This window comes from Phymastichus coffea, unplaced genomic scaffold (assembly GCF_024137745.1).
Source record: "Phymastichus coffea isolate CEN01 unplaced genomic scaffold, Cenicafe_Pcof_1.1 PCOF00018, whole genome shotgun sequence".
In the NCBI taxonomy this organism is placed as follows: Eukaryota; Metazoa; Arthropoda; class Insecta; order Hymenoptera; family Eulophidae; genus Phymastichus; species Phymastichus coffea.
The window spans coordinates 3,965,521-3,989,122 of NW_026706829.1; the positions used below are offsets into that span (position 1 = coordinate 3,965,521).

General features: G+C 34.6%; 1 protein-coding gene and 1 non-coding gene across 2 annotated transcripts in view; one reads left to right on the plus strand and one right to left on the minus strand.

Moving 5' to 3' along the window:
* Positions 1-296: 296 nt before the first annotated feature.
* Positions 297-368, minus strand: Trnae-cuc (transfer RNA glutamic acid (anticodon CUC)). The gene has a single exon. It is a non-coding gene; the product is annotated as a tRNA-Glu (tRNA).
* A 22,024-nt stretch (positions 369-22,392) lies between these two features.
* LOC131675272 (uncharacterized) overlaps positions 22,393-23,602 on the plus strand; it is a 101,935-nt gene continuing 100,725 nt past the window's right edge. The window contains exon 1 of the mRNA XM_058954200.1: positions 22,393-22,589. Within this exon, the coding sequence (XP_058810183.1) occupies positions 22,515-22,589 (75 nt within the window). The 5' untranslated portion in view covers positions 22,393-22,514. The remainder of the gene's footprint in view (positions 22,590-23,602) is intronic.

Consider the following 23,602-nt stretch of genomic DNA (forward strand, 5'->3'; position numbering starts at 1 on the left):
TCTTATGGACTGATTCGCGACGCGCGACAGCCGAACAACGTATAATTCACCTACTGTTATTTTTGAGGAACCACGTCTGTCATTGAATAAATAAATAATTACTTAAATCGAGTGTTCGTGCATCATTACGGACCGACCTCATATATACTTTATCAAGATAAAGCTAAACAGCCAACTTAACTCGAGATAATAACCCAGGTAAGTTCCTGTCACTATAATATTTACTAATAAATGAATTATCATATATATTTTAAAAATACACGTCACGGCTACGTAGTCGCGACATAACAAATTGGTTCCGGTACCGGGTATCGAACCCGAGCCTCATGGGTGAGAGCCAGGTATCCTAGCCACTAGACCATACCGGAACCAATTGAGAATTTTCAATCCCTTATGATGGCATTCTTGGCATATCTGTTCTGAAAGAAAATAAGTTAAGATTAGATGAAGGTTATTTGGAAATGTATAGTAGGAAAATAAAACTTGTATCAATACCGTTAACTCAAATGAACTCAATCGTTTTTACCGAAAACAAAAAGAAAGAGGAATCAAGGATAACAGAAGAACAAAAGGGATTTTTAAGTAAAATTTCACATGGCATTAATAAGGAAAATAAAACAAAAAACGAAAAATTAAAACACTACGAAGAATCGAAAATCTTTGAGGAAAATAACAAATTTCATCCACTAGAAAGAGAAAATATACTAGAGGACCCCGGAGGTTATATTGTGACTCGGACAAGAGTAGACGTGTCTTGTGTGAGTGCTGAATATAGGCCGATTCTGGAGAGAAGGAGAGCAGGAAGTGAAGAGAAAAGTGGAGAAAAGGTGCAGGAGGAGTGGAAGGACGTTCGGAGAAGAGAAAAAGTGAACGAGATAAAGGGTGAAGGAAGAAAGGTGAAAAAGAAATAAAGAAAGAAAGGATAGGTTAGGGTGGATAAGTCAGAAGGCGGGAAAAGAGGAGCGTAGGAGAGGGGCATAAAGGCGAAGTTAGAGGGAATAAGAGAGAAAGTTAAGGCGGGAGCAAGACGGGGAATAGGAATAGGAAACAGGAACGAGATGTTTACAACACCAGGAACAGCGAGAGAGAGAGACGGTAAAGGGGATAAGAGAAAGGCAAAGGGGGTGAGAGATAGAGAGAGCGAAGAGGGCATGAGAGGGGGAAACAAGAAAGAAGTGAGACAGGCGAAAAGATACAAAAGTGAAAGCGAGGGGAGTGAAACAGAGGGGGACGAAGGGAATGAAATGGACAGAACATTTATAGGGGTGGGGGAGAGTAAAGGAGAAGACAATGTATTTGAAAGAGTACTAGCAGAAATGAGAGATTTGAGAAGAGAGGGGAAGAGGGAGAGAGAGGAAATGATGAGACGAATGGAAGAGGCGGAGAAAAAAAGAGAGGCAAAATGGGAGAGAGGTTTGGAAAAACTTAGAGAAGAATTAGAGAAAGATAGAGAGGAAAGGAAAAAAGAGAAAAGAGAAGAAAATAGAAGACAAGAGAAGTGGGAAGAAAGAATGAAAGGATGGGAAGAAGAGATGAATAAGATGAAAAAATACATAGAAGGAAGAGAGACAAGGGTAGAAGTAAAAGGAGTAGATAATAGGGAAGAAATAGATTACATGAAGGAGAGGATGGATAGAGAAAATAGGGTAAATAACATAATTGTTACAGATCTGGAGAGAGAACTAAAATGGGAAAAAAAAGGAGACGCAGAAGAATGGTTAAAGGACAGAATGGGAATAAAGGGGGAAATAATAAGCCTAAGGAGCATAGGAGGATCAGAAACAAATCAGAGACAGGAAGGGATGGAGTATAGAAGGAAGAAGATGTGGCAAATAAAGTGTGCCTCATGGGAGCAAAAGGAGGGAATAATGAAGAAAAAAAGTAAATTAGGGGAGAAAAAAATTTATATAGATCACGACTGGACGTGGAAACAAAGGAAAATAAGAGAGGAGGTAAGAAGAAAAGCAAGGGAATTGAAAAATAAGGGTAAGGAAGTAAAAATATGGCACAATGGGCTAAGAGCAGGGGAGGAAGAGTGGAGGTGGAACGAGAGAGAGGAAAGAATGACAAAGAAAGGAAGGGAGGGGTTTCGGAATTAAAGGGGGGAGAGGAGAGAGGAGAGAAGAGGTGAAGGGAAGGAAAACAGTAAAAATGTTATTTTGGAATGTGGCGGGAATAAAGAGCTTGGAAGAAGAGGACTGGAAATATATTAGAAATTTTGATATAGTAGGACTTACGGAGACATGGGTGAAAAGAGAAGAAGCAGAAATAGGAATAGAAAGAAATCTGAATGGGTATATTATTGAATGGAGGGACTCGAGAAGGGAAGGAAAAAGGGGTAGGGAGATAGGGGGTGGACTGATGGCAGTAAGAGAAAGACAAGGGAGAATAAAGGTAAAATGGAAGAAAGAAAGGACAGAAGAAGTCATAGTAGGGGAAATAGAGATAGAGAGAGAGAGAAATGCACGGTGGCATCAGTCTACATGCAGCACAAGAAAAAAGAAAATTATGAGTACCTAACCGAAGAAATAGAGGAAAATAGAGGTAAAATATTAATAATAGGAGGAGATTTTAACGCTAGAACAGGAGGCGAAGGAAGAGAATGGGATAGCGAAGGACAGACAGAAGAAATAAAAACAAAGGATGGTATGATAAACGCAGAAGGGGAAGAGATGGTTAAATGGCTAGGAGAGACGGGATTAGTGATTATGAATGGAAAAAAAGAGGGAGATGAAGGAGAAATTACATATATAGGAGCGAGAGGGATGTCGACGATTGACTACGTAATAGGAAATATAGGAGGGGAAGAGAGAGTGAAGAAAATGCAAATGGGAGAGAGAATCAATTCGGATCACCTACCAGTAGAAGTGGAGCTAGAAAACAGGGTTGAAGAAGAAGAAAACAGAGAAGAAGAAAGGCTAAGAGAAGACTGGAGCGAAGAAGGAATAAAAGAGTATCACAGATGGGTAGGAGCAGTAGAAGGAACGGAAAAATGGGAAGAGATAAAAATTAGAGTGCAGAACGCTATAACAAAAAAGAAAATAAGGAGTAAAAAAGGAACAAGAAAAAGCTGGTGGAGAGAAGAATGTAAGGTAAAAAGAGACAAGGTAATGAATGCTCTGAAAGAACTAAGAAGAGGAATTGGGGATAGAAGCGGTTACCTGGAAGCAAAGAGGGAATACAGAGAGGAAATAAGAAAGGCAAAAGAAGAGGAAGGAAGGAAAGTGGCGGAGGAAATAAGCAAAGATAGAACAAGAAGGAAATTTTGGGAAAAAGTGAGTGGAGGAAAGAAAAAAAGAGCAAAAATAGATGAAAAAATAAGCAATGAGGAATGGCTAAAACACTTCAAGAAGCAGCTGGGAGAAAAAGAAAAGGATGACAATAAAAAAGAAGAAAGAGAAGAATGGGAAAGGGGGGAAAAAGAAGAAAGAGGGGAAATAGAAGTAAAAGAGGTAGTAGAGGTGATAAAGAGAATGAAAAAGAAAAAAGCAACAGGAGAAGATGGGATTGCAAATGAAGCGTGGATGGCTGGGACTGAAAGCCTAATAAATGACCTGACAAAATGTCTAAATAGAGTATGGAATGGAGAAGGATACCCGAAGGAATGGAGAAAGGGAATAATAATACCAATATACAAGAAAGGAAAAAAAGAAGAAGTAAGCAATTATAGGGGTATAACGCTGATGGACACAGGATATAAGATATATGCAGAAATAGTAAGGAAAAGACTAGATAAAGAGATAGAAGAAAAAGGCGATACGCAAATGGGTTTCAGACTAAAAAGAGGAACAACAGACGCAATATACGTGCTAAAAACGGCAATAGGAAAAGAAATCAGAGAAAAAGGTGGGAAATTGTTTGTCTTCTTCGCTGACATGAAAGCAGCGTTTGACAAGATAAGAAGAAAGAAGATATGGGAAATAATGAAGGAAAAAGAAATAGATAAAAGAATCAGAAGAAGCATAGAAGAAATATACAAGGAAACAGGATGCAGAATAAAAATTAGAGGAGAGATAATAGGTGAATTCGACACAGAAAAGGGAGTAAGGCAAGGGTGCCCGCTGAGCACCACGCTATTTAATCTTGCCTTTACGGAGTTAGAAGATAAAATGAGTAAAATTCAGGAAGGAGGAGTGGTAATAGGAAGAAAGAAAATTTGGACGATAGGATACGCGGATGATATAGTAATGATGGCAAATAATGAAAATGGGATGAAAGAGATGCTGAAAAAACTAAGGAGATTCTTAGAGGAAAGAGGGTTGGAATTAAACGTAGAAAAGTCAAAAATGATGAAATGTAAGAAAGGAGGAGGAAGAGGAAAGGAAGAAAGTTTTGAGTGGATAGGAAAGAAAATTGAAATGGTAAAAGAATATAACTATCTGGGATACATAATAAACAAAAATAATAGGAATAAGAGACATATAAAGAAAACAGAAGGTAAAATAAATATGGGACTAGGAAAAGTATGGGGGTTGGGAGAAAGATTATTTAAAGAAAATTGGAAGCTAAGGATGATGTTATTTGATGCGTTAATGAAAAGCGTGATAATGTATGGAGCAGAAATATGGGGATGGAAAAGATACGAGGAAATAGAAAGACTACAAATGAAATATATAAAATGGGTACTGGGTTTGGACAGAAACACACCGAGTTATCTGATAAAATGGGAAACAGGAAGAAAAGAAATAAAAGAAAAAGCAATAGAGAGAGCGATGAGATATGAAAATAAAATAAAAGAAGAGAGGGATGGAACAATAAAGAAAGAAGCATGGAGAGAAATGAAGAGAAACGAAAAGAAAAGAGAAGAAAGAAATGAAAAAAAAGGAGAGAGAGAAGAAAGACTAGGGGAAAGTAAAAAATACAGAGAGAGAGAAGAAGGAGACGATGAAAGAGAAGAGTTCTGGGAAGAAGTAAGAGAAGAATTGAAGAAAAAAGAAGAAAAAGAAATGGAAGACAAGATGGAAGAATCAAGATATATAAGAGAGTGGAAGGGGATAAGGGAGGAAATGAAGAAGAGTAGACTAATAGAAATACAAAATGAAGGGAAAATAAGAGGGCTACAGATAAGAGAGAGGTTTAGGTTAGGGAACGAGACAAGAGGGTGTAGATACTGGAAAAAAGAGGAAAATAGGAAAAGTAGATTATGCCAAAAAGAAGAGGAAGACTGGAAACACATAGTAGAAAAATGCGAAATGACAAGAAAAGAAGGAGAAAAGTGGGAAGAAATAATGGTTGGGAGCAAAGAAAAAATAGCATGGATGAGGGATCTAAAGTGGAAAAGAAGAAGAAAAGAAGAAGAAAAAGAGAAAGAAAAAGAAAAGTGAAAAGAGAGAAGAAAGAAAACGGTAAGAGAGAACCGTAGTAAGCATGAGTGAAAGCAGAGGGAGCGGAGGATACCGCAGTAAAGGTGTAAAAGCCCTAATACGGACAGATGAAAGAAGAGGAAAAGGAAGCGCAAAGAAAAAGAAAAAACACTAAATCATCAAAGCACGATCACACACAAATACAACACAAAACACTAACAAGAAACAAGACACGTCACTCATCAAATTGAAATGTATATTGTAAATGTATAAATAAACATTGTAACATTAAGTTGAATAAACTCAATGTAATACTAGAGGACCCCGAATCTGTTACATTTCCTTACACAACAACAACAGATAAAATAAATAATGAAATAATGACTGCCAAAGATTTAAAAGTAGAACGCGAGATCGAAAATTGTAAAAACTCATTACTAATACCTTTTTCTTCCAACGGAATAACGAACTTGGAAGCTGAATTAGAGAAAGACCCTTCCAAAATAGAACACATGATTACCGATATAAATGTAGCAATGAGTACTGATGAAATGACTAACACAAAGGATGATTATGCAGACAATTACGATTATAAACAATTTATATCGGTTATAAAAGAAAATATAGGAATAGAATTCCCTTCGGAAAATACTGTTTCAGAAGAAATCCAAACATATCAATATTTATCTTTCGACTTAGAAAACTTTCCAAACAGTATTGAACTAACGGAAAATATAGATTTTAACGTCAATGAAAATGAAATTGTATACGCGGGGAGCATAAATTTTTTAGGAGAGGAACAAGAAAAAATTGAAGGAAATCAATTAAACCACAAGGAAAAAATATTAGAAAAAATAAATTTGAGAGATTTAGTCGGAAACAACTATAAGATAATGAAAGAACTTATTGAGGATAACGAAGATGTATTTTGGGCCGATGGCGACAGATTAGGTACATGTAATATAGAACAACATGAAATTAATTTAACAGACAACAAACCGGTTTACGTCAAACAATTTCCCTTGCCACACAAATTACGGGACATTGCTATTGAAGAAGTAAAATCATTGATATCTAATAATTTAATAAGGAAATCGAAAAGTGCTTTCAATGCACCAACATGGGTAGTGAAGAAAAAGAGCTTAGCAGACGGGAAAGCTAGATGGCGATTAGTAATTGACTACAGGAAATTGAATGAAAAAACTGTTCCTGACCCATATCTAATTCCAAACATAACAGAAATATTTGATCAACTCGGGAAAGCCAAATTTTATCATGTTGTCGATCTAAAATCCGGTTTCCATCAGGTAGCAATGCACCCGAAAGATATCTTCAAAACAGCTTTTAGCATACATCCATTAGGAAGATTTGAATTTCTCGTTTTACCATTCGGATTAGTAAACTCGCCTAGAACATTTCAAAGAATTCTTAATACAATTTTGGGGGATTTAATCGCCAATACATGCTTTGTTTTTATTGACGATATAATCATCTTTGGAGAAACAGTGGATGAGGTCAATAAACGTTTTTCCGAAATAGCTCAAAAACTAAGAGAAGCTAACCTAAAACTTGAACCTCAAAAATGCGATTGGCTCAAAACAGAAGTATCCTTTTTAGGACATATTATCAGTGAATATGGGATTAAACCAGATAAAAAAAAAGTACAAGCTGTTGAAGCTTTTCCAACACCGACAATTACGAAAAACGTTAGAGAGTTCTTAGGGCTATGCAATTATTATAGACGTTTTATTCCAAATTTTGCAGAAGTAACAAAACCATTAACTATACTCTTACATAAAAACACAAAATTTTTCTGGAACAACGAACAACAGGAAGCTTTAAATAAATTAAAAAAACTACTATGCGAAGCACCTATCCTACAATATCCACAATTTAACAAACCTTACATCGTTAGAACGGACGCGTCGAATCATAGTTTGGGCGCGGTCCTTTCCCAGGGAGAATTAGGGTACGATAGACCCATCGCATACGCTTCAAGGGTTTTGAACAAAACAGAACAAAATTATATGACTTATGAAAGAGAGGCTCTTGCAATAATTTTCGCTATTAAAACATTTAGAACATACTTATTCGGAAATAAATTTACGGTAGTAACAGACCACAAACCTTTACTTTCATTAAAGTCGGCTGATAATAATAGTAGGGTACAAAAATGGCGATTAAAACTAGTTGATTACGACTTTGACATAATTTATCGTCCAGGCAAAGAAAACGGTCCAGCTGACTATTTATCGCGAATTGCGGTAGAACCAAAAATTTGTGTTATGACACGAGCACAAAGAAAAAGAACCGAGAACTTAGAGGAAGTAGTACAGACAAAATCATTAAATGTTGACAAAAAGGAACAAATTACAAATCACGCATGCATTCAAAAAAAGAGCAAACAGAAACATACATACAAATCCAACAATATAGATAAAAAATGTATAAAAAATAGTGGCATTAATAATGATTATAATAGAGGTCATGTCATTTATAGCAAAAGTTCCATACAACTTCGTAATGATAACATTATCCATTTAATTTCTGAAAAACATGAAGGGCTAGACAAAAATACGAGTAACATACTTGCAGAGAAAAATTTAAAAATAAACAAAAATTTATCCAGTAATAATTTAGAAACATTAAACTACGGTAAACGAAAAATATTTATTTTGTGCCTGAACACTGCCGCAGCAACGGAAACAGTAAAACAAGATTTAGCCGAATTGTTCAAAAATTTGAAAAGACTTCTATTACAAAATAAAATCTCTATGCTGAGTATTTCAAAAAATATTGACATAAGAAACATACAATGGTCAGAAATAGAAGAAATCATAAATGATACTTTCATAGGAACTAACATCAAGACTTGTTTGTATGAATCATGTTGAATATATATGTGAGTTAGAACAGAGAAATAAAATTTTTGAAATATATCATTCTTCGAGATTAGGAGGTCATTCGGGAGTGAATCGAACTTACAATAGAATTAAGGAAAAATTCTGTTGGGAAAACCTAAAGAACGACAGACAAAAAAGAATTTCCATGTGTATAGAATGTCAAAGAAACAAATTAAAACGTAAACCTACACGACAACCAATGATTATAACAGATACACCTTTCAAAACTTTTGATAAAGTTGCCATGGATATAATGGGGCCATTCGATATTACAAAAAGTAATAATCGGTACATACTTTCAATTCAAGACCAACTTTCAAAATTTATCACATTAGTAGCATTAAAAGACCAAACAGCGGAAGCTGTAAGCGAAGCTTTTATAAAAAGGTTTATTTGTACTTTCGGAACTCCAAAAATAGTACTAACGGACAGAGCACAAAACTTCAGCAGCAAAATGTTAAAGCAAATTGCCAAAAGATTTCATTTCGAAAAAATTGAAACAACGTCATTTTTACCTCAATCCAATGGATCTGTCGAAAGGGCTAACCATCCGCTTTGCGAATACATCAAACAATTTACATAAAAAAAATGTGATTGGGACGAACTCCTAGAGTTGGCCCAATTCAATTACAACACCAGCATACACACTAGTCACAATTTCACACCACATGAATTAGTTTTTGCTTTTCCAGCCAAATTACCATCTAGCGTACCATTAAAAAAATCCGAACAATTACCAACTTTTAATGGATACCTAGAAAATTTAATAAAAAACATGAATATAATATTACATATGGCTAGAGAAAATCTAATAATCTCAAAACAAAAATCAAAAAATTATTATGACCGATTTACAAATCCAGTAAATTTTAAAATTGGAGATAAAGTATGGTTCATGAAAGAACCAAAACCGGGGAAATTAGAGAAAAATAAATATTTAGGACCTTTTGAAGTATTAAAAATAACTGAAAAAGGCAGTGTTGTAATCGATTACAATGGAAAACCAAAAACAATTCATGCCAATAAATTAAGCGTAGCAAAACAAGCATAGTAATCTTATTCTATTTCCAGGAAACACAATGGCGCAACAATCAATGACTATCTTAATCATAATCACCTTCTTTTCAACAAGCAAAGGACTTATTGGTTTCAATTGCGGCTCAACGAACCCTACCATTACAACATACTCACTCTTTGATGCAGGGGAATGCAATTTTCAAGAAATTCAAGTAAATAACACACAAGCCACTATCGAACTATTACAAAAAACGGAATTCAAATCAATGAAAATTATACAATGTAAAATAGAAATAAGGCGAACAATTTTTCATTGCGAAAAATTCCAATCCCAACCGAAAATGCAATCCAAGAATACATTTACGAAATATCACACGACAACTGTAAAGCTATACATGATACGGGTATTTTTAAATATGATAACACACACACAATAGCCGACCTAAGGATTAACTCGACAAAAAGTGTAGGTTTAGATCTAGCAGGAAACGTTAAGGGTAAAACTTGTTCAGGGGCAGCCTACGCCGACCGATTTGGTACGTGGAGCGATGTTCTCGTACAAGGACTTATAAAAATAACCTTGTTAGAAAGCTATGCAGCAGTCGAATTAAATAATGATAGATTAAGATTAAATTCGGGTACAGTATGTAAGTTTTCGGACCAACATTGTATCGATATGGAAGGAGGTTACACCTTTTGGTCATTACTACCGCACGAAGACTGTTTCAAAAATCAATACGATATACTGTATAGGGGAACGGTCACTAAAATAAGCTCACCCGATCATGAAACCATTTTTAGCATAAGTACGAACGAAGTATCCTTTGCATTGTCAACTAGAGGGAACATGAGTTTTTGCAACAGAATCTTAATAACAACTGAACATCCAAAACTTTTTATATATGAACGAATCCAATTCAATATTTTGTACGACAATGATATTCAAACGAAGCAAGGGATACTTAGCTATGATCTATTCACGTACTTCAATAGCAAATTTGTGTATGTAGAAAAGCATTTCAGGGTCGAAATAAAAAGCCTCTATATAGATATATTGCAACAAAAATGTAAATTGGAAAGGAAAGTCCTATATAACTCCTTATTCCTGGCATCCCTCTCACCAGATGAGTTTGCGTACAACATCATGGAGAAGCCCGGGTACATAGCTCGCCTGGCAGGGGAAGCCGTACATATTATACAATGTACGCCTACAGAAGTTCAACTACTTCATACAGACAAATGTTTCTCGCAACTTCCAGTCATTTCAAGAAACGAAACATTTTACCTCACACCAAAAACACACATCTTAATGAAAACAGGAACAGAAATAAACTGCAACACAATCATTCCCCAATACTACAAAATAGGAAACGAATGGATAAATTTGACACCAACTCCGAGAAGAACAACCAACGCAGTTCTAACCTTGAAACCGACCACCAAAATAACATGGAAACCGACGGAACTAGAATCATTGGCAACCAGTGGGATCTACTCCCAAGAAGACCTACAAAAACTACAAAATCACATCCTCTTTCCCATGGAGAAAGCATCACTCCTCAACGTAATCGCGAGAAGTATGCGAGGCGACGAAAGTGTAGAGGGAGGATTAGTATCAAATCTAATACTGACAGAACAAACATCAACCAACATCGCTGGAAGCACATGGAATAAGTTCATCACCAAACTAACTAAATTTGGTTCTATAAGTTCTGCCATCATAATGACCGCCATTATATTTCAATGCGGTAAAAGTCTAATCAATGTAATAATCAGAGGCTATACTCTACACTCTATATATGGAATTTCTGCATACTTACTAGGAGCCATATTTAGTTCAATAACACAATTACTGGTGGCACTGAACAAACCGCTGCTCAAACAGAGAAACCAAACTCCGTCAAAAGAGGAAGAATATGCATTGGATGAAATAGTAATAGACAAACAAAAAAATGAGAACCCACAAGCAATAACTCCATTCACGAATCAGACCTTAAACACCACATCCCCCGTCCCTACTCCTAAAGAAATTTCCACCAGAAAGAAGCAACATATCCCAATTTTCACATTAGAATCACATTAGTTAAAAACACAAATCTGTTATATATATACATATCGAATCCTGAAATGAAGCTCTACTATACCGTGATACGGAGTATTATTGTCCGCGTAACATTAAAAGTACTATTAAGGTAAAATTAAAGCGTATTCAATCGATTGCCGAATAACTAAGAGTAACGCACATTTATTTACTTATTTATTTATTTATTTATTTCTCTCTCTCATTTCTCTCTGTTTATTTTGCGTTGATATCACACCGATATACAACGATCTAGCCACGGAGGTGTTACGTCCCGAGACGTAACTATTTCTTCATTTTGATTTCATCAGCAATCAATTGAAAAACGAAATAATGTATAAACAACGAACGGCATTTTTACAAAATACAAACTCAGCGAAATTAAAAGATGAGTAGTCCGAAAATCTGGGGCGCCCGACATTTTGATTGTTTGATTACTCAACACATTACTATGGGCCGAAGAGTCAATATAAAAACAGAAGACTCGACTATTCGGCAGTTGATTCGCGACGCGCGACTACTCAACAACATTAAAATTTGTTAAAGTTCTTACGGACTGATTCGCGACGCGCGACAGCCGAACAACGTATAATTCACCTACTGTTATTTTTGAGAAATCACTTCTGTCATTGAATAAATAAATAATTACTTAAATCGAGTGTTCGTGCATCATTACCGACCGACCTCATATATACTTTATCAAGATAAAGCTAAACAGCCAACTTAACTCGAGATAATAACCCAGGTAAGTTCCTGTCACTATAATATTTACTAATAAATGAATTATCATATATATTTTAAAAATACACGTCACGGCTACGTAGTCGCGACATAACACAGGTGTAGGAGTTCGGGGTTAGAGCGTTGCAGGGTAACCAACTCGAGGGTTAAGGAAATTGGGATTAAGAGTTTGGGGTTACAGCGTGGCAGAGTATCCAGCTTGAGGTTTGACCGAATTCTGGTGTAGGAGTTCCGGGTTAGAGCGAAGGAGGGTAATCAGCTCGAGGGTTAAGGAAATTGTGGTTAAGAGTTCGGCGTTAAAGCGCGGAAGGGTTACCAGCCTGAGGGATAAGGAAATTGGGGTCAAGAGTTTGGCGTTACAGAGTGGCAGAGTAACCAGCTCGAGCATTGGTGAAATACATGTTTAGGAGTTCGGGGTTATAACGTTGCAGGGTACCCAACTTGAGAGTTAAGGAAATTGGGGTTAAGAGTTTGTCGTTAGAGCGTGGCAGTATATTCAGCTCGAGGTTAAGGAAATTGTGGTTAAAAGTTTGGGGTTACACCGTGGCTGAGTAACCAACTCAAGGGTTCATGAAATTCGGGTGAAGTAGTTACGGGTTACAACGTGGCAGGGTAACCAGCTCGAGCACTGATGAATTTCGTGTGTACGAGATCGGCGTTAGAACGTGGCAGGGTTACCAGCTCGAGGGTTTAGGAAATTGGGGTCAAGAGTTTGGCGTTACAGCATGGCAGAGTATCCGTCTCGAGGTTTGACCGAATTCGGGTGTAGGAGTTTGGGGTTAGAGCGTGGCATGGTAACCAGCTCGAGGGTTAAGGACTGTTACTTTTTTATAAGTATTTTGCGTTTTTTTTTGTTACATAATAAAATATTCATTACAACTGAAGATATTGCTATAGAACTGCTTTTAGGGCTGTTTTTTGGGGGTGGGTTTCATCCCTTAGATAGCTTTTTCCGCCGATAAAAAAAAATTAGGGTCTTTCATTTTTTTACGAACTATGTCATATCTTTATTGCAGAAAAATCGGAGGCGGAGGTTTGGGGTGGTTTCCTTGTTAGTCGTCGAGGGATATTTCGGAGGTATTATCAGTCTTCGAAGAATACTTTTCGCTATCGAGAAAGGCTTCGTACGTATTAACAGCCGTCAGGAAATTTAAAAATACCGCAAATGTTTTTACAGACCTTGAGAAATAGTCCGGAGGCCTTTTGTGTCCTGCAGAGATACTCCGGAAATCTTTTCGTTGTCGATTAACGCTTCAAAGCTCTTAACAACCGTCTGAAAATTCGAAGTAATCCCCGTTGTCGAGTAATACACCGGAGGTTTTTTCACTTGTGGATTAGGGCTCCAGAGGTATTCTTAGTCATCAAAAGAATCTCCGATGGGTCTTTCAGTCGTCTAGAAAGTCAGAACTTCACTATACTGACCAAACAGAAAAAAATTATTCTTTCAAGCATGATGTAAAACTTAGATCTCTTAATTGAAAATTCTTCAGCTTTTATAACATCATTGATATAATTGTCGATTGATTAATGACTGTTTAACAAACTATAATCGGTTGGAGTCAATCTCTTTATTCGTTCGGTGGAAAAATATATTATTTTTCTCAGTTTCTGCCGAAAACCTAAACCACCTGAATTAGTTGTTCTTTTTCTTTTAAAGTCGAATAATAAAAAAAAAGGACTTTTTTGAAGACTTTTTTGAGGACTGTTTTAAGGACTTTTCTGAGAACTTTTTCAAGGGCTAATTCGTAGACTTTTCTGAGCACTTTATTGAAGACTTTTTGGAGACATTTTTTGAGGACTTTTTCCAGGACTTTATTGAGGACTGTTTTAAGGACTTTTCCGAGAACTTAATTGAGAACTTTTTGGAGGACTTTTTTGAGAACTTTTTTCGAAGACTTTTGACGACTTTTTTGAGGACTTTTTAGTACTTTTTTGGGGATTGTTCTGACAAATTGCCTGGGGAGTTTTTCAAGTATTTTCCAATGGACTTTTTTCATGACTTTTTTGAGTTATTTTACATGAATTTTGCTGCACTTATTTCTTTTTTGAATAATTGTGATGTGGTTCATCAGGCACCCACGTTTCCATAGATAATATCACATAATTGTATCAGCTCAATTGCATCACTCAATGGTATCAGCTTTAAGTAACGAATAGAGGCCTGCAATGGCTCGGTCGTTAGGGCGACGAACTCGCACCCGGTAGGCCCGGATTCGATTCCCAGTCCCTGAAAAAAGTTTCACGTGCTTTGTTCTCAATCACATTGCAAGCCTCCGTCACTGATTAGCACTGATGGATCATAAATAGAGCGACGTTGAATAAAAAAAAAAAAAAGTAACGAATTATTTTCCATTAATCACAATATACAGTATACAACAATAAATTGAACAGTTACAACTTTTTATGCAATTTTTTATGCAAATAATTAACACGTTATTTGTACACATTATTTGTAACAAATTATATTTTGTAATAAAAAACAGTGAATGTGTAAATAAAAAACAATGATATAAGTAAGTAAACAAGTAAAACAATGAAACACTGAACCAAATTAATAACATATATAACAAAGAATGAAACATGAAAATCATGGAATTAAAGAAAAAATTGAATAAAAGAGGAATAAAAAAACTGTAATAGTAAATCTTCAAAGCTCGAAAAACAAAATATATACAAGTGCTTGAGTATGCTGACCTGAAATAATACGACACGTTTATAATCTCAAATTTGTTATTATATTACTTCGAAAATTATATTTACTAACTTATTGACAGTTTTCAATATGCCGCCCTCCGTTTTCAATGCAGCACTGCAGCCAGCGTACAAAATTCCGTCTTACTGCAGCTAACATTTCAGGCGTTACGCTTTTAAACGTTATCGTTACTTTGTTTTCTATATCTTCTAAATTTTCTATCTCTGTGTCGTATATATAATCTTTAAAATAACCTCATAGAAAAAAATCAAACGGGTTTAAATCTGGTGATCTTGGAGGCCAATGGATTTTTCTACCTTGACCAATCCATTTATTTGGAAACATATGGTTCAGCAGATTAACCACTCCAGCAGCTCGATGAGCGGGAGCTCTTATCATGCTGATACCATATGTTTTGCCGATCTTCATCAGGTAAATAGCGCAACAATCTCGGAAGCTGGTTTTGTAGAAACTCTATGTAATTATTAGCACCCCAATAATTAGGCATTTGTACTGGACCAATCTGAATGTAAAGATAATAAAAAAAATTGTATTTTTTATATTCAACGAATCATTATATCCGTAACACAACATAACGTTTTCAATATACTTGAGATACAGAGACTGATTAAAAAAAAAAATTTATATACTTCAAACGTAAAATGTAATAATATTTAAGTTTAATTATTATTATTCATTATTGTATTTATTTATCAGGCTGATTTACAAGTGGTACACAAAAGCCAAGTAAACACTCCAACAATAATAACACAAATAAACTTGAACATGTAACGGTCCTATTTATGAGCTATTTATTAAATCACTGAATGACTGCAACTAGTCTAACGTATCTATCTGTTTATTCAAAATAATACATTAAGCGGCGCTACCTCACTGTTTACTCAATTGTATTCATATAAGAGTCGAATCAAAATATACAGCGTGACGTCACAAAGTAATATATATAGATATAATGATTTTGGATATTAAGAAAAATATGTTAATTAGAGATAATTTTAACATAACAAAATATTGATTATATAGATTTAGAATATAATAATAAAAATTGCATTTAATTATGAAATAATAATAAATATTAATATGCAATGTGGATTTATTTATTACGTTAACAATATGAAATATTATAAAAATATAAATAATCTATATGCAAAATGAATAAGTATAAAACATGAGTAAGAATTAGTTTCATTAATAACAGATGAATAATAACTGTTATTAGTAAATAAACAATTAATAATTTATTTAAACAATAAGTTATATATAGAACGAAAATATTAAGTTTATACTTGATAATGATAACTTTATGATTTAGAAATCTTATATAATTAATCTAATAATTGCATATTAAGATTAGAAAAAACCGTTACAAATATGAAAAATTAGTCATAATTCAAATGTTATTAATTAATTTAAATAATTAATTTTGGAGAATACTTCCAAAATTAATCAACTATAAAGTTATATGAAAATTTAATAATTTTCTATTGTAAATATTGTAATATCACGTTAATTAACTTTATTAGTTAATAACTTTTGACGATACTATTGGCGATAATTGTATATTGTATAAAATCTACAAATAACAAATTCTGTAAAGTTTACATGTGTTAAAAACTAAATATTAATGGTTATTTACTTGTAAATTAAGAAAACTCATTTCTCAAAATTCGCGAATGTCTCTCGAATTTTCGATGACATCTCTCCTGCAAAAATAAGCGGGAAAATCTGTGTATAAATAGGCCCACCTCTGCACAGGCTAGCATTCACTTCTAGCCTTGCAAGGTGAGCGCATGAGTCTGAATAAACTTGGATTATACCTAAGTTCTTTCTCTCATTGTGATTAACTGAGCAAGACTATCCTTTCCTTATAATTTGAGCTCGACTTATAGAACATCTTGCGTTATAAAAAACTTGGGCCGAATTATATCCTATCAAAGAAAGACTTTAGCTCTGCTTATGGGACAATTCGCACCATAAGAAACTAGGGCATTGTCTGACTTTCCTCCAAATATTGCACTTATTTATGTATATTTGATTTACTTATTGATTACATTTGATTTATTTATCTATTTTATTGACAATTAGAGTAAAATCATTAGAAACAAATTCTTACACATTAGCTAGATACGAAAGTTCGAATTATTTTATTTATAAGTGATACGAACATCACAAACATATCATGCAGCAGCTGATGCAAAGAATGAACACTATGCTCAATCCCTTAACCATATTAGTAAACAAACTATCAAAATGAGTAGTTTAAAACTCGATATCTGTAATGCAAGTGGTCTAATGCAAAGGCACTTGGAATTGAAATCATTCTTAAACTATGAAAATATAAACATCATGTTGATATCAGAAACACACTTTACAAGTAAAAACTATCTCAGTATACCAAACTACACCTTATATAAAACGAATCATCCACTCAATAAAGCATACGGAGGAACTGCAATAATAATCAAAACAAAAATAATCCACTACATTCACACACACGCCAGCGAAATCTACCTTCAAGCAACCAATGTAATAATCGAGGATAAACAAAGTTGAACAGATTTCTTTCATTCACTAGGAAATCGCTTTATAGCAGGAAGCTACTATAATGCTAAACATTCCTGGTGGGGTTCAATATCAACAACTCCAACATATAGAGGCAAAGTACTATACGAAATATTACAATTAAATAAATACATTCCAATATCTACTGGAGAACCAATATATTAGCCAACGGACATGTTCAAGAAACCAAATTTGATTGACTTCGCAATAGTTGAAGGTATGAATAAAACACATATGTAAGCTTCCTCATGCTTTGACCTTACATCAGATCATTCACCGATAATAGTTACTCTAAACTCTACTGTGCACAAAACTGTAAACAATTTCACAATAACAGACTGGAAAAAATATACAAGCTTCCAGAAGAAACACTTTGTCCAATCGAAGCAACGGATTACTCGTTATGAAAAGCGACAAAAAGTAAATAGACCAACCTCATTCCTTCTACCCATACGTGAAAACTGTGGAAAATGGGTCAGATCGGACGAGGAAAAAATGGCAACTTTTGCAAATCATCTAAGCGAAGTGTTCAAACCACATCAACGTATAATCACTGAGCAAGAAAAAGAAATCTTACTAGAAGATCGTAATTCACAGGATAACACTCCATCGAAACCAGTTAAACTAAAGGAAGTACTCAAAATCATTGAGAACATAAATAATAAAAAAGCCCTTGGTTATGATATCATTACAGGAAAAATGATTAAAAAGCTTCCCACGATAGCATTTCGATATACGAGGTGTGTTCAAAAAGTAAGGTGACTTTTCAAATTTCACGGGCAACGTACTTTCGATTATCGATTTTTTTGTTTTGTTATGTTGGTACACTCTTCCCGAACATTTGCACCAAGTTTCAAGTGTATAGCATTTTTTGTTTGGTTGTGAGAGGCGTAAAGGTTATAAGTGTTTTGCGTGCCCGGCGATTTCTTGCTATCGAAAAATATGGATCAAAGGATTTGCATCAAATTTTGTGTAAAAAATAAAATAAAGTGCTCCGAAACACTTGAAATGTTGACGGTGGCATACGGTGAAACTGTTCTGAGTAAAAAAAATGTTTACAAGTGGTACAAACTCTTCCAAGATGGCCGGGAAGATGCTAATGACGAGCCTCGCTCTGGACGTCCAAGTACGTCAACAACTGATGAAAACGATCAAGCAGTGAAAAAAATTGTTCTGGAAAATCGTCGAATCACTATCAGAGTAGTTGCTGAGGATGTTGGTATATCGCTTGGCTCGTGCCATGAAATTTTTTCTAAAGTTTTGGGCATGAGACGTGTGTCAGCGAAGTTTGTTCCGAAATTGCTAAATTTTGACCAAAAGAACCGTCGCATGAGCATCGCTCAAGAACTGTTGAATGACGTCAACGACGACCCAGATTTACTCAAAAGGGTCATAACTGGTGACGAATCATGGGTATATGGTTATGATATCGAAACCAAAGTCCAATCGTCCCAATGGAAGAGCCCAGATGAGCCAAGACCGAAAAAAGCACGCCAAGTTCGATCAAATGTCAAAGTTTTGCTCACTGTTTTCTTCGATTACCATGGCGTGGTGCATCAGGAGTTCTTGTCATATGGACGTACGGTCAATAAACAGTATTATCTTGAAGTTATGCGCCGTTTGCGAGAAACAATACGAAGAAAACGCCCAGAATTGTGGAAAAGCAATTCATGGCTTTTGCATCACGATAATGCCCCTGCTCACTCATCTTTGCTTGTGAGAGATTTTTTGGCGAAAAACAACACCATAATCATACCTCAGCCACCATATTCACCGGATTAGGCCCCATGTGATTTTTTCTTGTTCCTAAAACTAAAGAGACCTATGAAAGGACGGAGATTTGCATCGATTGAAGAGATAAAGACTGCATCGCTGGAAGAGCTCAAGGCTATACCGAAAAGTGCTTATGAGAAGTGCTTTCAGGATTGGAAAAACCGTTGGCATAAGTGTATTGTATCTGAGGGGGATTACTTTGAAGGGGATAACATAAATATTGATAAATAAATAAATATTTTTTCTTAAAAATACAAAGTCACCTTACTTTTTGAACACACCTCGTATAACAATAATATTTAATGCATGCTTCCGTTATTGCTATTTACCTTCTCAATAGAAAGTAGCACAGATTATTTTAATACCTAGACCCGGTAAAGAAAATGAACTTGTGACCTAATACAGACCAATTAGTCTACTGCCTGTACTCTGAAAAATCTATGAAAAAATCATACCAGCAAGAATAAATCAAATCGTAATAGATAGAAAACTTATCCCGGACTACTAAATCGGATTCAGAAGTCATTATTCCACGATCGAACAAGTGAAAAGAATAGTATCAACAGAAAGGAAATCCATAGAAAACAAACTGTACTGTACGGGCATATTTCTCAACGTAGGGGGATTTTTTCCCAAATGTTATAGTGATTTACCTCAATCTTACCTGCAAGACAGAACATTTCAGATAAAAATCAATAAAAAAGTATCAACACGGCAAGTAATAAAAGCAGGTGTACAACAGGGTAGTATTTTAGGACCAACGCTCTACCTGCTATACACATCGGACCTACCAAAGCCTCCAAATATTCTGACAGTAACATATCCAGACGATACAGCAATATTAACAACACATCAAGAAACAACAATAGCATGGGAAACACTATAAAATTACGTTAATAACTATCTCCAAAACTGGCTAAATGCGTGGAGAATAATAGTAAACGAGAGTAAATCAATTCACACCACATTTACTCTCCGTTAAAATACGTGTCCACATATTTCGTTCAATGACAAATACATACGCAGAAAGACCATGTCAAATCCTTAGGTATACATCTGGATAGAAGGTTGACATGGAAAGAACATATATTCACAAAGAGGAAACAACTAGGATTGAAATGGAGGAAAATGTACTAGCTAATTGAAGAAAAATTAGAGCTAACAATTGAAAATAAACTTCTACTATAGAAAGCAGTATTCAAGCCAGTCTGGACTCGGTCCAGATTGATTGACCAATCGGTCAATCAGAATTGGCAATATAATGACTAAACTTATCCTAATCGCATAATGATCTTTGCGTATAAAATCTCGTGATGTGACTTTTGAAACCACGAGCTGTTATCAAAGTCAGAAAGTCAGAATGATTTCTGTAGCTTTCTTCCAAAGTCAATTTTTATGGTACTTGCAAGAGAAGATGCCCGCAATAGTATCGCGATAGCTAGACAATTTTTGTAATTTCTCCAAGAAATTGTGCCTACCCTCTGCCCCAGGTATACGTTTTTATAATTCTGTGATTCTGCTACTATCTCCCTCCTCAATGCAGACTATACTTCCCTTCATTCGACTTTACCTATTCTCTGTTAGCGCTTACACCCACTCATACTGGGACATTGTTCAAACAGTGGCCGCTAGGAACGCCACCGTCGACTTTTCTGGATGGTAATATTGGTAATACACATTACACATACACAGTTTTAATAATCTCCCTCAGAGTTGGGCGATACTGTCAAAAAGCTTCCAGCAGTTAACTTCAGACCTCACAATTTTCGTAAAGTGGCAGCGAAAATTGTGAAGTCTGATTGTCTGAAGCATGGAGACTGTATACAGGAGGCGAGTCAGAGACCTTTTATCTAGGCAACTTTCTCTTTTTCTCGGAGGGAATTAGCCGATTTTAGCGCCGCGCGCTGTAGTTAGTGAACCACTAGAAGACTTACAATATGAGTGCAGCTTATCGACCATGGAGATGTATACAGTCTTCATGTTATCGACCATGGTACTGTAGGACCATATTTATAACGTGATCAATACAGACGATCTATTGATATCAAACGTGTCTGGCTGGGTCGTCCGTGAAATAATCAAGTCCAACGAGTGCGAAAATTTCAATCTGCATTTAGAATCGTTCTCCAATGATGCTACATGCCATCAACTTACAAATGCTAGAGAGAGATTTGGTGGCTTAATTAAGTCTAGCGACAATGTTTTTGAATTAATTAAGATGGTTGAAAATTGTGTGACCTTTATAATTGAGTGTAATAATGGCATGACTAGAGATAGTATGCAGTTCATTGTTCAAAAAATAATAAAAACGAATTCTCTAGCGTTTGTTGATTGTGCAGATCATGTAATAAAATTAACATACAAATTCATAATTTACTATTTAGAAAGACGAATGAAAATGGCGTGCAAGTGACACAATATTGTCCATGATGTGCAAAAAAATTAAAATCTAAAGAACTACGCAAACAGTCAAAATATTAATTTCAGTTTTTATATTGATTATTTAATTGTTTATATTAAATATATGCGGGAATATCATCATCAATCAAACCCCACACATAATACCTCATCTAAACGTAGAATTTCTCGTTATTTCCAAATCCGGAATCAAAAATAGGGGTTCCTATTCAAAAAATCACTGTGACCTTCAAATAACCTTGAAAATCATTCTAAGTGTGTGTGCGTGTGTGTAACAATCTCATTTAAACAAACTTCTAAAACTTTTTCGAAAAATTTAGTTATTATATATATATTTTTTTTTTCAAGATAGGAAATTCAACGTTATTCACTCAACTTTGAAAATGTACATTTACGAACAAAATAGCAAGACTTTTTTATCGTAAAACAGTATTCTTTTTCTATAAAATTATTTTATCCCTTTTTATAAAAAAAGATATTCGCGTGCGGGTTATCTTCGTCACCTACAGTACCGTGGTCGATAACATTGAGAATGTATACGTCTCCATGATCGATAAGCTGCGCTCATATTGTAAGTCTTCTAGTAGTTCACTAACTACCGCACGCAGCGCTAAAATCGGCTAATTACTTTGGGACTGTGACTTGGGTTTGCCGAACGCTTTAACACGGGCGGTATAGGCCTGCCTCGCCTCCTGTATACAGTCTCCAATGGTTTGAAGTCAACTACTGGAAGCTTTTTGACAGAATCGCCCAACCCTGAACCTCCCTTCTAATCTCTGCTAGAACATACGAATATCTAACCAAGTAGTCCACGGATCGAAAATCAAACGCTATTTATAATTAAAGAGAAGTTAAGTATTTTTCAAGTACAATTTCATAATTGTGAGATGCATTTCAAGAGCCATTTTCTATCTCATTAGAAGATTTTATTTCTTTATACTGTTGATCAACTTCAAGAATTTCACGTATTTTGTGTGTCTATTCATTAATTGCATCAAATCAAAATGCCTTTTTATCAATTCAATTCGTCTACAGGTCGTCTGAAGAAATCTGCTTATTTACAACCACTTTATCCTACTGTAAGTTGGCGATAAGATTTCGTTATTTAACATATTATAAATATAATAAATTTATAATGTTATATAATACTGATAATATCAGAGCCTTAATAATTCAGTTGTTCCGGAGTATTAGAAAATTTAACCAAGAATAATTAAAACAATACTGTTATATTCTCTGTTACATATTTTTGTGATTTTTCTCAATACATGTGGAGCACTTGTTTTACTTAAGTTGATTTAACGAATAAAGTATTTATGTAACAACTCCGATCATTTTTTTAACTTTAACTAAGTATTATGTAATACTCACTTTGTACAATGAATATATGTACACTAAATGTTTCATTGAAATATTGAGTAATTGTATTTTATGTGTATCATAATTATTATCGATTTTATTAATCTTCTATACAATTTCTCAATTATAAAAGATATGATTATTGAAAATAGAAAATTTTGTTTATAATTTTAAATTTACACTCAAGCTTCCTATACAGGTAAGTTTGTTTTATTATCAAATAATAAAGTCAAAGAAAGTTTTTAGGAATAAGAAAATAAAAATCCTATTCATAGGATGAATATTTTTTTAATTAAGTTGTTAGAATAGATTTTGCACATTCTTTGTATCTGGTTTATACCCTTCAACTTATGATGGTATGAAGATCAGAGTTTCTAAGAATTTATGTTGAGGAACTATTAATATAGCTAAGTTTTAAGTTTTAACACATTTTATGATTTGAGTTCTAAATAGTTTTAGGAAATGTGTACATGTATTTTAATAAATTTTAATTTATTAATAAATTAATTTAATTTTATAATAAATTAAAATATACATAAAAAAATCTAAAATTTTCAAATTTGTCACAAATTCAATTGATCAAAGTAAACATAAATTAATTTATAGTGTCATTTTTAGTTTTGTTATAAACTATTCTAATTTTTTCTACCAAAAACCATCAGATAAAATCTCTCTTAAGAAATCAACTGAAAATTAGATGTGTTAAGATTTCTAAATGCCAAAGTAATGTTAA